We start from the raw sequence: 17,088 nt of genomic DNA on the forward strand, positions 1-17,088 counted from the left end.
TGAAGGGAATGGGCGCTGCCAGTGATCCATTGACCTTAACAAGGCACTCTGCGGCAGAGTATAGGAGCCGAACTCGGGCCACAAAATGTGGTCCGAGCCCAAAAGCCTGCAGAGTGCCCACCAGGAAACTGTGGTCTACCTGGTCAAACGCCTTCTCCTGGTCAAGAGAAAGAAACGCTGCCTGGGACCCAGTCTCCTGCTGCAGGTAGATCAGGTCCCATACTAGGTGGACATTGTCCTGGATGGAGCGGCCCGGGACCCAGTCTCCAGCTGCAGGTGGATCAGGTCCCATACTAGGTGGACATTGTCCTGGATGGAGCAGCCTGGGACCCAGTCTCCTGGAGCAGGTGGATCAGGTCCCGTACTAGATGGACATTGTCCTGGATGGAGCGGCCCGGGTCCCAGTCTCCTGCTGCAGGTGGATCAGGTCCCGTACTAGGTGGACGTTGTCCTGGATGGAGTGGCCCGGGTCTGTGTAAGATTGGTCAGATGGATCACTTGTCTCATTACTGAACCAAGACGGTTGGCCATTGCCCGGGCGAAGATCTTGTAGTCCGCGCACAAGAGGGAGACCGGGCGCCAGTTCTTTAGTAGGCGAAGGTCTCCCTTCTTGGGCAGTAGGACTACAACAGCTCTCCGCCATGAGAGGGGCATTTCCCCGGTGGCTAGGCTCTCCCCTAGAACAAGGCTGTAATCGACCCCCAGGACATCCCAAAAAAGCCTGATAGAACTCTACACTCAGACCATCTAAGCCAGGGGACTTACCCCTCCGGAGCTGCCGGAGGGCAGTAGACAGCTGCTCCCGAGTCAGGGGAGCGTCCAGACGCGCTGTGTCCTCTGGGCTGACCTTTGGCAAATCTTCCCAGACCTCACTGCACGCCTCTACACTTGACGGATCTGGTGAGAATAAGGACTGATAGAATGAGCAGACTTCTTTGTTAATTTCATCGGGGTCCGTGATGGAGGAGCCATCAGCAGCCAGTAGCTCCACCAGCTGCTTTTGAACTCCCCGCCACTTCTCCAACGAGTAGAAGAAGGGTGAGCCGCAGTCCAAATCTTGCAGCATTTGTATCCGTGACCTCACATACGCACCTCGGGACTGCTGAAGCTGCAGATGCCTGAGTGCGTCCTTTTTCTCCTGGTATTCCTGCCGTAGCTGTTGGTCTCCTGCGGTCGGACCAAGACGGGCCTCTAGGTCAAGCAACGCTCTCTCAAGCCGCTCAATCTCAGAGCCCCGCCGCTTTGTCGACCCCCTAGTGTACTCCCGACATAAAAACTGGATGTGGGCTTTGCCCACATCCCACCACAGCCGTAGGGAGCAGAACACTCTCCGTCTCTCTCTCCAGGTGGCCCAGAACGCTCGGAACGAATCCCGGAATCGGTTCTCCTCCAGCAGCCGGTTGTTAAAGTGCCAATACCCAGATCCCACCCGAGGGTGCAGAGGAGTAAATTCCATCCACACAAGGTGATGATCCGAGCACGACACCGGCCGCATGGAGGACGCCGACACGTGGGAGATGTAAGCCCAAGAGATGTATAAGCGGTCTATCCAGGAACCTCCCTCTCTGGAGCGGTCCTCCACCTCGAGGGTACAGTTGAAGTCCCCCCTGAGGATGATGCAGTCCCCAGGATTGATGGAACTCAGCAAGGTGGACAGCTGACAGAATAGGCGCGTCTGCATCACCCCGCGCCTCGGAGCATACACGTTGATAAAATGCAGGCCAGGTGGAGCAGACGGCCGGGCACAACATCTTGGACTCTTACGATTTCTGGCCGGAAGGTTGGGGCCAACAGGATCGCCACCCCGCTAGAGTTGGAGCTGAGGTGATTCATGTAGACCCCGCTCGCCACCCCAGGAGCCAAGCAGATTCGTCCCCCGGGATGATATGGGTTTCCTACAGGAAACTCATCGCATATCTCCCATCCCTGAGGACTGAGAGATTGTTATATCTGCGGAGAGAGCCCCTGTTACCATTTACATTTAGACTAGCTATGGTAAGTTTCATATCGGGAGCACACTAGGCCTCAGCACCAGTCCCCTTCCCAGTGAGAGTGGAGGCGCCCTCAACCGCACTATCCCAAAGAAAACCAAGAATACTCTTTGCTTTCTGGGCCCGAGTGCTACCATCGCCACCCTGTGACCCACCATCTCCCGAAGGAGCGAGGCTGCTTTCCACCCTGATGTTTTCAGCTGCCGTCTGTCATTCCCCGACACAGCATTCCTCTTCCCCTTCCCCTTCCGTCTGTCATTCCCCGACACAGCATTCCTCTTCCCCTTCCCCTTCCGTCTGTCATTCCCCAACACAGCATTCCTCTTCCCCTTCCCCTTCCGTCTGTCATTCCCCGACACAGCATTCCTCTTCCCCTTCCCCTTCCGTCTGTCATTCCCCGACACAGCATTCCTCTTCCCCTTCCCCTTCCGTCTGTCATTCCCCGACACAGCATTCCTCTTCCCCTTCCCCTTCCGTCTGTCATTCCCCGACACAGCATTCCTCTTCCCCTTCCCCTTCCGTCTGTCATTCCCCGACACAGCATTCCTCTTCCCCTTCCCCTTCCGTCTGTCATTCCCCGACACAGCATTCCTCTTCCCCTTCCCCTTCCGTCTGAAGATGACTCGCAGGGACTTCACCAGCCTCGGCATGCTAGACCAGCGAAGCGAGGCTAGTTTAGGCCGATGCTTTGCACCCACAGACGAGTGAATGAACTCTCTGATCTCCTCCACAGGTATCAATGGGGATTTCTCAGGAGGGGTGAGGATGTCCATTGTCTCGCTATCAAAGGAGTCTCCCTCCAAACCCTCACTGCAGATCCCCCATCTTCCTTCTCGTGTGTTCTAATAGATGGCTGCACTTGTAACCCACACTGCGCAGCGGGTACCTCACTCATACCTGCCCGCTCCACTATCGCATCAGTCTTATCCACGGTTACGACGATGGAGGGATAATCCCCAGGGACTCCCTGCAGGCCATTAGTTGATGGGGTCGGCATGCAGGGTATAGCACCCTCCCCAGGAGACAGGCATGAAGGGGACCCCAGCAGCTCTGGTCCAAGGGATTCACTGGCAGCCTGATGCTGACAGTGAGAGAGCTTGGTCTCCTCTCCGCCCATACTGTTTAATACACCTGTCTCCAGGGTTTAATACACTTACTGCTAAGTCCTGGGTGGAGGGCTCCAGGTCTGCCTTAGTTGTGCAAACAGGCCCAGCACTAGCTTCCTGCACAACCACACCACCCACCACAGGACTGGTGGCTACATCAGGGTTAGACACAACTTCCACCTGGACTCTCACTCCTTCCTGGGACTCCCCCGCACCTACATTCCCTGTCCTCTTGGGGGAACAATCCCATCTCCTCTTCAAGCCGGAGGAGCACACAGGTGCGGGATTCACCGATGGAGCGTTACTCTCCGCTTCCATCACCCCGCCCGACTGTGCACTTCCCTGAGCCTCCCGCTCCACTTCAGGGCAAATGGGTGTGAGCTCTGCTTTCTCGGGGGCCGACTTCTTAATGTGTTTGGATTTCTTCTTTGTTTTCTTGCCCCGCGCAGGCTCCACCCAGTCCCCTACCTGAACCTCCCTACATGTAGCCTCAAGATCTCCCGCCTGAACCACAGGGGCAGGAGCAGGGACAGAAACAGACGTAGGAATAGGGGCACTGGTTCCCGAAGTGGACTCCCTGGGTTTTCGGGTGCTAGGACAGTCCCTCCGAAAGTGCCCCACCTCCCCGCACGCATGGCACCGTGGGCGCACAGAGCTCCAATACACCTGATAATCTACCCCCTCGTGCCGGAGAGTAAACCGGCCCTCAACGTCGTCCTCCCTTTCCAGCTACATGAATACCTGTCGCCGGAAAGAGATTACGGTACGGAGGGTGCATCTCTTAAATTCGTGCCTGATGGCAGTTATCTCTGACCGTACTTGCCCCAAGCGTGCTCGTATGGGAAGCAGGTCCTCGTTAGGGATGAAAGGCTTTACGTGACTGAGGACGATGCGTTGTGTGGGAGCTGTCACTAGCTCCATCTGTAAAAAGGTGTTCTCCACCGTGATCCCTCTACTGAGGGCCCGGTGCACCAACTCATCATTCCTCAGGTAAAACACTGCCTTCCTGAACTCTTTCTCGGTGGCCAAAACACCATCTTTCCCCAACAAGTCCTCCATGGCCTCCGCGGACTTTTCCAGGGTAGTTCCAGAACGCAAAATACATTGCACCCCGCGTTCCACTTTCACTGACCGAAGCAGGGCGTTGTCCGAGGCTGGAGAGGCAGCCGCCTTTGCATAACTCCCCGCAGGCCTGCGACTCCCTGTAGACTGGTCTGGCATGTTACTTCTATGTCCGAATCGAGAATTATACGGTGGTGCTGCTTATAAAGTCCGGGAGCGAGTTGAGTAACTGGCGGGAAAAGTTTGTACTCGACAGTACCTTGCTGGCCCAGTGCCAGAAATTCCAACGCCGGGAAAGGCTCCGTTAGTCCTGGAGAACTTCAAGAGGTCGAGACATCTCCAACGATGCTTCGGCTCCTACACCTAGCGAGGGTCACGACGGTAAAGGTGAAAGGAGGTTGTCCCGTTGCCACTGGGGGAACAACGGCGTTTGTCTCCGGTTTTTGGAGCGACCCGGCTTCCTGGAGAGTTGCCAGCAGCCACAGCTGGGTGCTACGCAGTTCGCAGCCGTCAATGAACCCCGTCCAAACGAAAAACTCCAAATGAAGCTTCCACACTAAACAAGCTGCTCACATTAATATCCAAGAGACATTTCGAACCACCTCCAAAGTATCTCACGAACTTAATGCAGCAGTTTTTCCTCGATTTCTGAACAGTTTCACTCTGTGACTGACCCCAGGACTGTGTGATGGGACGGTGGGAGGGAGCTTCACTCTGTGTCTGACCCCAGGAGTGTGTGATGGGATGGTGTGGAGGGAGTTTCACTCTGTGTCTGACCCCAGGACTGTGTGATGGGACGGTGGGAGGGAGCTTCACTTTGTGTCTGACCCCGGGACTATGTGATGGGACGGTGTGGAGGGAGTTTCACTCTGTGTCTGACCCTGGGAGTGTGTGATGGGACAATGTGGAGGGAGATTCACTCTGTGTCTGACCCTGGGAGTGTGTGATGGGACGGTGTGGAGGGAGTTTCACTCTGTGTCTGATCCCAGGAGTGTGTGATGGGACGGTGTGTAGCGTGTTTCACTCTGTGTCTGACCCCGGGAGTGTGTGATGGGACGGTGTGGAGGGGGCTTCACTCTGTGTCTGACCCCGGGAGTGTGTGATGGGACGGTGCGGAGGGGGTTTCACTCTGTGTCTGACCACGGGAGTGTGTGATGGGACAATGTGGAGGGAGATTCACTCTGTGTCTGACCCTGGGAGTGTGTGATGGGACGGTGTGGAGGGAGTTTCACTCTGTGTCTGACCCCGGGACTGTGTGATGGGACGGTGGGAGGGAGCTTCACTCTGTGTCTGACCCCAGGAGTGTGTGATGGGATGGTGTGGAGGGAGTTTCACTCTGTGTCTGACCCCAGGACTGTGTGATGGGACGGTGGGAGGGAGCTTCACTTTGTGTCTGACCCCGGGACTGTGTGATGGGACGGTGCGGAGGGGGTTTCACTCTGTGTCTGACCCCGGGAGTGTGTGATGGGACAATGTGGAGGGAGATTCACTCTGTGTCTGACCCTGGAAGTGTGTGATGGGACGGTGTGGAGGGAGTTTCACTCTGTGTCTGATCCCAGGAGTGTGTGATGGGACGGTGTGTAGCGTGTTTCACTCTGTGTCTGACCCCGGGAGTGTGTGATGGGACGGTGTGGAGGGAGCTTCACTCAGTGTCTGACCCCGGGAGTGTGTGATGGGTCGGTGTGGAGGGAGCTTCACTCTGTGTCTGACCCCGTGAGTGTGTGATGGGACAGTGTGGAGGCAGATTCATTCTGTGTCTGACCCCGGGAGTGTGTGATGGGACGGTGTGGAGGGAGGTTCACTCTGTGTCTGACCCCTTGAGTGTGTGATGGGACAGTGTGGAGGCAGATTCATTCTGTGTCTGACCCCGGGAGTGTGTGGTGGGACAGGGTGGAGGGAGTTTCACTCTGTGTCTGACCCCGGGAGTGTGTGATGGGACGGTGTGGAGGGAGATTCACTCTGTGTCTGACCTCTTTTTTTTAGTTACAAAATCCTTTATTACAAATATCGGTGCTATAAAATATATACAAAACAGTGGCAAACACAATTACTTCACTACAACTAGACAATAGACATTACACCAAAATGTTGCCATCTCTATCCACGATGGCATTTACACCCCGCGGAGCCCAACGGTCTCGAAACTCCTCTAAGGTCGCCGTGGACTGCGCGTGTTCTTTTTCAATATTTACCCGGGCACGAACATACCCTCTAAACATTGCCAGGCATTCTGCCCGGGGAGATCCTCCCACCACCCTTTTCCAAGACCCTTGGATGGCGGATTTCGCCAGCCCCAGGAGCAAGTTGACTAGGACATCCTCATCCCTCCATGCCCCCCTCCTTACTGGATGACCATATATAAATAGGGTGGGGCTAAAATGCAGCCAGAAGGCGAGAAGCAGCCCACGCAAATACGCAAAAAAAGGCTGCAGCCTCGCACACTCCATGTACATGTGGTACACAGTCTCCTCCAGCCCGCAGAAGTGGCATGCGGGTGGGAGATCCATGTACAAACTAAAAAACTTATTGCAGGGCACCGCTCTATGCAGCACCCCCCAGCCGAGATCCCCCAGGTGCATGGGAAGAACCCCCTCGTAAAGGGACTTCCAGTGGGGACCCACCTCACCTCCGGGTGGAAAGACCGACCGCCATGGTGTGTCGGGACGGTGGACAAGGGCAAGGAAGTGGAGGGTGTGGAGCAGCAGCCCATATACCTCTTACTTGCATCCCTGAACGGGACTGTGGGTATCGATGAGAGACGGCTCAAGTTGTGTGGACACGGCTCTCGGAGAAGATTGCGGGGTCTGGGCCCGACAAGCAGCTCGGCCTGAGTCGGTCCACACAACTGAGCCGCACTGACATCCACTGAGGTAGGGCAAGGTTCGGCCAGGACCCCGCCCTCTGCCTGGGGAGGGGATTCCCGGCCTGAGGCGACCATGTTCCAGACTCTCAGTAGGTCCTGATAGAAGCCGGGCAGACTCCGCAAAGCAGTACGGCTGACGCCCACCGGTGGTAGCCACATGTCTTCATGAAGACAGCAGCCCCTCCGGAGGAAGAAAGTCGCCAACACGTGCCACCTGGGAGGGTGCTCGGCGTCCAGGAATCTCTGCAGAGTCCTGAGGCGGAGAGCCGCCAGTCGCGTTCGAACACACACCGGCGACTGTCCGCCCTCTCCCACTGGGAGACTCAAGACCGCTGCAGAGACCCAGTGTTTCCTGTTGCCCCAGAAGAAGTCCACTAACTTCCTCTGCATTCTCGCTACAAACGGGGCAGGAGGGGCCAAGGTGACCATCCGATACCACAACATGGAGGCCACCAGCTGGTTTATGACCACCACCCTGCCTCGATAGGAAAGCACCCTGAGAAGGCCTGACCAGCGCCCCAGCCGGGCCATGACTTTGGTCTCCAGGTCCTGCCAGTTCGCCAGCCAGGTCTCCCCAGAAGGACTCAGGTAGACTCCCAGATAGAGGAGACGTCTAGTGCTCCACTCAAAAGCTCTCATCTCCTCCGGCAGGGAGTCCACCTGCCACTGACCCACTAAGACTCCGGAACATTTCGCCCAGTTGATCCTAGCGGAGGATGCTGCCGAGAAAACTTCTTGGCACTCGCGCATCCTCCGCAGGTCATTGGGATCTGTCATCATGAGGAGTACATCATCGGCGTAGGCCGACAGGACGACCTTCATGTCCGGTTCACGCAGAACCAGACCCGTCAGCCTTCGCCGTAGGAGGCTTAGGAATGGCTCGACACAGATCGTGTACAATTGACCGGACATGGGGCATCCCTGACGTACTCCTCTCCTGAAGGGAAATGGGCGCTGCCAGTGATCCATTGACCTTAACAAGGCACTCTGCGGCAGAGTATAGGAGTCGAACTCGGGCCACAAAGTGTGGTCCGAGCCCAAAGGCCTGCAGAGTGCCCACCAGGAAACTGTGGTCTACCCGGTCAAACGCCTTCTCCTGGTCAAGAGAGAGAAACGCTGCCCGGGACCCAGTCTCCTGCTGCAGGTGGATCAGGTCCCGTACTAGGTGGACGTTGTCCTGGATGGAGCGGCCCGGGACCCAGTCTCCTGCTGCAGGTGGATCAGGTCCCGTACTAGGTGGACATTGTCCTGGATGGAGCGGCCCGGGACCGCGTAAGATTGGTCAGGGTGAATCACCTGTCTCAGTACTGAACCAAGACGGTTGGCCATTACCCGGGCGAAGATCTTGTAGTCCGCGCACAAGAGGGAGACCGGGCGCCAGTTCTTTAGCAGGCGAAGGTCTCCCTTCTTGGGCAGCAGGACCGCAACAGCTCTCCGCCATGAGAGGGGTATTTCCCCGGTGGCTAGGCTCTCCCCTAGAACAAGGCTGTAATCGACCCCCAGGACATCCCAAAAAGCCTGATAGAACTCTACACTCAGACCATCTAAGCCAGGGGATTTACCCCTCTGGAGTTGCCGAAGGGCAGTAGACAGCTCCTCCCGAGTCAGGGGAGCGTCCAGACGCGCTGCGTCTTCTGGGCTGACCTTTGCTAAATCTTCCCAGACCTCACTGCACGCCCCCGCATTTGGATCTGGTGAGAATAAGGACCGATAGAAAGTGCGGACTTCTTTGATAATTTCGTCAGGATCCGTGATGGAGGAGCCATCAGCAGCCAGTAGCTCCACTAGCTGCTTTTGAACTCCCCGCCAGTTCTCCAACGAGTAGAAGAAGGGTGAGCCGCGGTCCAAATCTTGCAGCATTTGGATCCGCGACCTCACATATGCACCTCGGGACTGCTGAAGCTGCAGATGCCTGAGTGCGTCCTTCTTCTCCTGGTATTCCTGCCACATTTGTTGGTCTCCACCGGTCGGACCAAAATGGGACTCCAGGTCAAGCAACGCTCTCTCAAGCCGCTCAATCTCAGAGCCCCGCCTCTTTGTCGACCCTCTAGTGTACTCCCGACATAAAAACCGGATGTGGGCCTTGCCCACATCCCACCACAGCCATAGGGAGCTGAACTCTCTCCGTCTCTCTCTCCAGGTGGCCCAGAACGCTCGGAACGAATCCCGGAATCGGCTGTCCTCCAGCAGCCGGTTGTTAAAGTGCCAATACCCGGATCCCACCCTAGGGTGCAGAGGAGTAAATTCCATCCACACAAGGTGATGATCCGAGCACGACACCGGCCGCATGGAGGACGCTGACACGCGGGAGACATAAGCCCGAGAGATATACAGGTGGTCTATCCGGGAACCCCCCCTCTCAAGATCTTCTGGAGAAGGCGCTAGAGTCGGGGTGAAGATTCCGCCAGCTGTCCACCAAGTCAAAGGAGCCGACTAGCTCCTTTAACTTTTTCGCCGATGCTGGGTTGCGTTGGAGGCCCGAGCGGTCCTCCACCTCGAGGGTACAGTTGAAGTCTCCCCCGAGGATGATGCAGTCCCCAGGATGGATGGAACTCAGCAAGGTGGACAGCTGACAGAATAGGCGTGTCTGCATCACCCTGCGCCTCGGAGCATACATGTTGATAAAATGCAGCAGTACTCCATCGAGGCGCACAGCCAGGTGGAGCAGACAGCCGGGCACAACATCTTGGACTCCTATGATTTCTGGCCGGAAGGCTGGGGCCAACAGGATTGCCACCCCCGCTAGAGTTGGAGCTAAGGTGACTCATGTAGACCCCGCCCTGCCACTCCAGGAGCCAAGCGGACTCGTCCCCCGGGGTGGTATGGGTTTCCTACAGGAAACTCACCGCGTATCTCCCATCTCTGAGGACTGAGAGATTGTTATATCTGCGGAGAGAGCCCCTGCTACCGTTTACATTTAAACTAGCTATGGTAAGTTTCATATCGGGAGCACACTAGGCCTCAGCACCAGTCCCCTTCCCACTGAGAGCAGTGGCGCCCTCAGCCACACAATCCTGAAGAAAACCAAGAGCATTCTTTGCTTTCCGGGCCCGACTGCTACCATCGCTACCCTGTGACCCACCATCTCCCGAAGGAGCGAGGCTGTTTCTCACCCTGATGACCCTCACCAGGTCATCCAGGAAGGATTTCAGCTGCCGTCTGTCATTCCCCGACACAGCATTCTTCCTCCCCTTCCCTTTCCCCGTCCCCTTCCGTCCGAGGATGACTCGCAGGGACTTCACCAGCCTCGGCACGCTAGGCCAGCGAAGCGAGGCTAGTTTAGGCCGATGCTTTGCACCCACAGAGGTGTGAATGAACTCTCTGATCTCCTCCACAGGTATCAATGGGGACTTTTCAGGAGGGGTTAGGATGTCCATTGTCTCGCTATCAAAAGAATCTCCCTCCAACCCCTCACTGCAGACAGATTCCCCATCTTCCTCCTCGTGTTGTATAAGGTGGCTGCCCCTGCAACCCACACTGCACAGCGGGTACCTCCCTCATACCTTCCCGCTCCACCGTCGCATCAGTCTTACCCACAGTTGCAACGATGGAGGGAAAATCCCAAGGGACTCCCCGCAGGCCATTAGTTGATGGGGTCGGTATGCAGGGTATATCACCCTCCCCAGGAGACAGGTATGAAGGGGACCCCAGCAGCTCTGGTCCAAGGGACTCCCCGCAGGCCATTAGTTGATGGGGTCGGCATGCAGGGTATATCACCCTCCCCAGGAGACAGGCATGAAGGGGACCCCAGCAGCTCTGGTCCAATGGATTCACCGGCAGCCTGATGCTGACAGTGAGAGAGCTTGGTCTCCTCTCCGCTCATACTGTTTAATACACTTGCCTCCAGGGAGGCGCTTACTGCTAAGTCCTGGGTGGAGGGCTCCAGGTCTGTTTTAGGTGTGCAAACAGGCCCAGCACTAGCTTCCTGCACAACCACACCACCCACCACAGGACTGGTGGCTACATCCGGGGATTCAGGGTTAGACACAACTTCCTCCCGGATCCCCACCCCTTTCTGGGACTCCCCCTCATCTACATTCTCTGCCCTCTTGGGGGAACAATCCCATCTCCTCTTCAAGCCGGAGGAGCACACAGGTGCGGAATTCACCGATGGAGCGGTACTCTCCGTTTCTATCGCCCTGTCCAACCGTACGCTTCCCCGAGCCTCCCTCTCCACCTCAGGGCAAATGGGCGTGAGCTCTGCGGTCTCGGGGGCCGACTTCTTCACGTGTTTCGACTTCCTCGCTTTCTTGCCCCGCACAGACTCCACCCCGCCCCTCGTCTGAACCTCCCCGCACGTAGCCCCAGGATCACCCGCCTGAACCACAGGGGCAGGAGCAGAGACTGGAACAGACGTAGGAACAGGGACAGGGTTAGAGACAGGGTCAGGGTCAGGGACAGGAGCAGGGGCCGGCACAGGTGTAGGAGCAGGAATGGGATCAGGGGCAGAGTTAGCTGGGGCACTGGTTCCCGAAGTGGACTCCCTGGGTTTTCGGGTGCTAGGACAGTCCCTCCGAAAGTGCCCCACCTCCCCGCACGCATGGCACCGTGGGCGCTCAGAGCTCCAATACACCTGATAGTCTACCCCCTCGTGCCGGACTGTAAACCGGCCCTCAACTTCGTCCTCCTTTTCCAGTTTCATGAATACCTGTCGCCGGAAAGAGATTACGGTCCGGAGGGTGCGCCTCCTGAATTTGTGTGGAGGGATATTCACTCTGTGTCTGACCCTGGGAGTGTGTGATGGGACGGTGTGGAGGGAGATTCACTCTGTGTCTGACCCCGGGAGTGTGTGATGGGACGGGGTGGAGGGAGATTCACTCTGTGTCTGACCCCGGGAGTGTGTGATGGGACGGTGTGGAGGGAGAGTCACTCTGTGTCTGACCCCGGGAGTGTGTGATTGGACGGTGTGGAGGGAGATTCACTCTGTGTCTGACCCCGGGAGTGTGTGATGGGACGGTGTGGAGGGAGTTTCACAAAATGCAGAAGAATAATTTTGTTCTAACTGGTTTTCTTGTTTATTTTTGCCCTCCTCACCCACACTTCCTCCCTCCCTCAACCCTGTCCCTCTTTGCTCCTCTCGCCCTCCCTAGGGGACCTGCGCCATATTAAGCAGCTGAAGCCTTGGCCACTGTACGAGGTTCTGGTGGAGAAGTACGACTGGCCACTGGAGTTAGCCTCTCAGTTCACTCAGTTCCTGCTGCCCATGCTGGAGTACGTGCCCGAGCACCGTGCCAGCGCCCTCGACTGCCTCCGACACCCCTGGCTCAGTTCCTGACCAGAGTGGCTGGGATGCCCCGGGCTGAGAGAGAGAGCACTGACCCACAGGAACCCCTAACTTTGAATGTCTCCAACGTGCCTGGCTCAGCTCCTGAACACAGGCTGAGAGAGGAGGATCTCTGTCCCAAACGGGTACCCCGCCCCACTGGCCTGGAGGGAATGTCCCAGGGATCTCAGCTCAACTCCGGAACTGGCCAGGGTACCGCAGGGCAAGAGAGAGAGAGGGAGACCACTGCCCCCACTGGAACCCCAGCTCAGCTCCTGAACAACCCCTACACCAAACCCAGACAGAGGGAGACCACTGCCCCCACGGGAACCACAGCTCAGCTCCCGAACAACCCCTACACCAAACCCAGACAGAGGGAGACCACTGCCCCCACTGGAACCACAGCTCAGCTCCCAAACAACCCCTACACCAAACCCAGACAGAGGGAGACCACTGCCCCCACGGGAACCACAGCTCAGCTCCCGAACAACCCCTACACCAAACCCAGACAGAGGGAGACCACTGCCCCCACTGGAACCCCAGCTCAGCTCCTGAACAAGCCCTACACCAAACCCAGACAGAGGGAGACCACTGCCCCCACTGGAACCACAGCTCAGCTCCCGAACAACCCCTACACCAAACCCAGACAGAGGGAGACCACTGCCCCCACAGGAACCACAGCTCAGCTCCCGAACAACCCCTACACCAAACCCAGACAGAGGGAGACCACTGCCCCCACAGGAACCACAGCTCAGCTCCCGAACAACCCCTACACCAAACCCAGACAGAGGGAGACCACTGCCCCCACTGGAACCACAGCTCAGCTCCCAAACAACCCCTACACCAAACCCAGACAGAGGGAGACCACTGCCCCCACTGGAACCACAGCTCAGCTCCCGAACAACCCCTACACCAAACCCAGACAGAGGGAGACCACTGCCCCCACAGGAACCACAGCCCTCAAGTGTCTCAGCCAGTTCAGCTCCTGACCCGGCTGGCATACCAAGAGAGCGAGCACTGCCCCCACGGGAACCCCAGCTCAGCTCCTGAGCCAGCCGTACCCTGGACTGAGACAGAGGGAGAGCACTGCCCCCACAGGAACCCCAGCTCAGCTCCTGAGCCAGCCGTACCCTGGACTGAGACAGAGGGAGAGCACTGCCCCCACAGGAACCCCAGCTCAGCTCCTGAGCCAGCCGTACCCTGGACTGAGACAGAGGGAGAGCACTGCCCCCACAGGAACCCCAGCTCAGCTCCTGAGCCAGCCGTACCCTGGACTGAGACAGAGGGAGAGCACTGCACCCATGGGAACCCCAGCTCATAGCCCTTAACTTCCCCCAGCACCCTTTGTTCTGATCCTGACCCTGGTACCCAGAGAGCGGAGCACTTTTCCAAGAGGAGCCCTGACTTAACCCACTCCAGTGGGAGGACAGTCTCCCACCGGGACTCCCGGCAATTGGCTGTCCAGTGGTCTGACAACGGGGGGGGTAGCGGTCTGTCCTTCCCCCTCCCCACCTGACTACAATGTCCCTGCAGGGTGAGAGGGCTGTGGCTTGCAATGCAGCCTAGAGTCGGTGTGATGGCTCAGACAGGGGAGGGGAGAATTCAGGGCCCCCTCCGTACCTGACTGTGGTGTCCCAGTGCACTGACCCTGTGGGGGTGGCAGGAGTCTACCCTGGGCAGGATGGAGAGTTTCCACATCGCATGTACCTCTCACCGGGACTGGCAGCCCGTCTAACTCATTGTATGATATTTTCTTTTCACTGAACTTTCATTAAATTATTAATCAACTCCTAGCAAGGTCTGTGTGTTGAGTCAGACTTGGCTCAGTGGAGATTGGAGAGCCCCGGGCATCTTCTGCTGCTCCCCCAAGTGACTTTCCGCCCCACACCTACAGATTCACGTCGTCTTCAGCAGAACAGCCCAGAGCCACAGGCAGCAGGAGCTGGACACGGTGACCAGTGCGGAGTGAGGCGAATGGACTTCAGCGAGAGAGAGTCAAACGAGTAAAGAGGAACTTCATTTGTCACATGTACAGACAGTGAAATGCGTCATTGGCATGAGCAAGCACACGCAGTCCGAGGGTGTGCTGGGGTAGCCTGCAAGTGTCACCACCGCACGCCCACAACCCGCTAACCCTGTCTTTGGAATGCAGGAGGAAACTGGAACACCAGGAGGAAACCGTCGGGGTTGCAAGACCATAAGACATTGGAGCAGAATTAGGCCATTCCATCATGGCTAATCCCAGACCCCACTCAATTCTGTACACCTGCCTTCTCGCCATACCTGTTGATGCCCTGACCGATCAGGAAACGATCAATTTGCACCTTAAATACACCCATGGACTTGTCTCCACCACGGTCTGTGGCAGAGAATTCCACAAATTTACTACTCTCTGGCTATAAAAAATTCCTCCTAACCTCTTCGAAAAGGTCGCCCAGCAACTTTGAGGCTGTGTTCTTTAGTTCTGGATAACCCCCAACGCCTCTCCACATCCACCCTATCGAGCCCTTCTAACATTTGGTAGGTTTCAATGAGATCCTCTTGCATTCTCCTAAATTCCAGTGAGTACCGGCCGAAAGCTGCCAAACGCTTCTGATATGTTAACCCCTTCATTCCCAGAATCATCTTCATGAACCTCTGACTCCCTCCAACGACAGCACATCCTTTCTGAGATATGGGGCCTAAAACCGTTGACAGTCTCCAAGTGTGGCCTGACTTATAAAGACTCCTTCCTTTTATATTCTGTTCCTTTGAAATAAATGCCGACATTGCATTTGCCTTCTTTACTACAGACACAGTCAAGCGGAGAATGTACAATCTCCTTACAGACAGCGGCGGGAATTCAACCGAGTTTGCTAAGGTGATGCACTACCATGTCGCCCCAAGCCCCCACCCACAATGTGCAGCAGTATTCCCATCAACCAGTTCCCCCACCGCTGACTACAACACACAGAGCTCAGCAGGCCAAGCTGTAGCTACGGAGGGGAGTGAGCAGTCGACGAAACCCTTTACCCCACTGTGGACGCTGCTGCATTTTGTGTGTGTTGCTCTGGAGCCGCAGAATCTCCCGTGTCAAAGAAACATGGTTCCCTGCCTGTGGTTACTGACCCTGGGCAGCTCACTTAACAACAGAAATTCAAAGATCCCACATAATAATAAGGGTTAGACCTGTCTCTGGTGAACAGATAAACTTGTAATAAATGCCTTCAGAGTAAGTATGGTGAGAGGGAGTACTTTTACTTTCCTGATGTACTGTCTCTGTAAGTGCCGTCTGAAGCAGAGAATTCTACAACACAATACAGGCCCTTCAGCCCACAAAGTTGTGCCAACCCTTTATCAATTCTAAGATTAATCTAACCCTTCCCTCCCACATAACCTTCCACTTTCCTGTCATCCATGTGCCTATTCTAAGAGTCTCTTAAATTTCCCTGATGTATGCCTCTACCAGTGCCCAACTCTGACTTCTGCCATCTACCCCACTCCATTCTTTCCTCCAATCACCTTAAAATTCTGTCCCCTCCTATTAGCCATTTCCACCCTGGGAAAAAGTCTGGTTGGCCACTTGATCTATCCCTCTTATCATCTGTACACCTCTACCAAAGAGAAAAACCCTAGCTTGATTAACCAAACCTTATAAGACATGCTCTCTAATCCAGGCAATGTCCTGGTAAATCTCCTGTGCACCCTCTCTGAAGCTTCCACATCGTTCTATAATGAGGTGACCAGAACAAAACGCACTACACCAGATGTGGTCTAACCAGAGTCTTTATAGAACTGGAACATTATCTTGTGGCTCGCGAACACAATGATGGCCAACACACCATATAGCTTTGTAAACACTCCAGCATCTTTGAGGGCACGTACCCCAGGATTTCTCAATTCATCTGCTAAGAATCTGCCATTGTCCATAAGACATAGGAGCAGAATTAGGCCATTCGGCCTGTCGAGTTTCTTCTGCCATTCCATCATGGCTGATCCTGGAATCCTCTCAACTTCATGCACCTGCCTTTTCGCCATATCCTTTGATGTCCTGACTGATCAGGAAACTAACAACTTCCATCTTAAATATATCCACGGACTTGGCCTCTGGCAGAGCATTCCACAGATTCACTACTGTGGCTATAAAAAATTACTCCTTACCTCTGTTCTATAAAGTTGCCCCTCAATTTTGAGGCTGTGCCCTCTAGTTCTGGATACGCACCCCCCCACCCCCAACCATAGAAAACATCCTCTCCACATCCACCCTGTCTAAACATCTGGTAGGTTTCAATGAGATCCCCACGTGTTCTCCTAAATTCCAGTGAGTACAGGTTTAAAGCTGCCAAATCCTCCTCTTATGTTAACCCCTTCATTCCAGGAATGATTTTCATGAACCTCCTCTGGACTCTGTCCAGTGACAATTCTTCCTTTCTGCTCAATGGGGCCCAAAACTCTTGACAATACTCCAAGGCAGCCTGACTAGTGTCGTATAAACCCACAGCATTATCTCCTTGCTTTTATATTCCATTCCCCTTGAAATAAATGCCAACATTGCATTTGCTTTCTTTACCACAAACTCAATCTGTAAATTAACCTTCTGGGAGTCTTGCACAAGGACTTCTAAGTCGGTTTGCACCTCTGATGTTTGAATTTTCTCCCCATTTAGATTATAATCTGTATTATTCATTATTGTTCCTTTTACCAAAATGCATTATCATTTATTTCCCAACATGATTCCATCTACTACTGTTTTTGCCCATTCTAATTCGTCTAGGTGCTGCTGCAATCACATTGCTTCTTCAGCACTACCTACCCCTCCACCTC

The 17,088-nt window shown here is 55.5% G+C and overlaps 1 protein-coding gene across 1 annotated transcript in view; it reads left to right on the forward strand.

Annotated features, from left to right (window-relative positions):
• The window catches only part of LOC140716035 (SRSF protein kinase 3-like), a 59,704-nt gene extending 45,626 nt beyond the window's left edge, over positions 1-14,078 (forward strand). The window contains 1 exon segment of the mRNA XM_073028701.1: positions 12,113-14,078. Coding sequence (XP_072884802.1) covers positions 12,113-12,297 — 185 coding nt within the window. The 3' untranslated portion in view covers positions 12,298-14,078.
• Positions 14,079-17,088: the final 3,010 nt, after the last annotated feature.

The sequence above is a fragment of the Hemitrygon akajei genome, chromosome 24 (genome assembly GCF_048418815.1).
Source record: "Hemitrygon akajei chromosome 24, sHemAka1.3, whole genome shotgun sequence".
Taxonomy (NCBI): Eukaryota; Metazoa; Chordata; class Chondrichthyes; order Myliobatiformes; family Dasyatidae; genus Hemitrygon; species Hemitrygon akajei.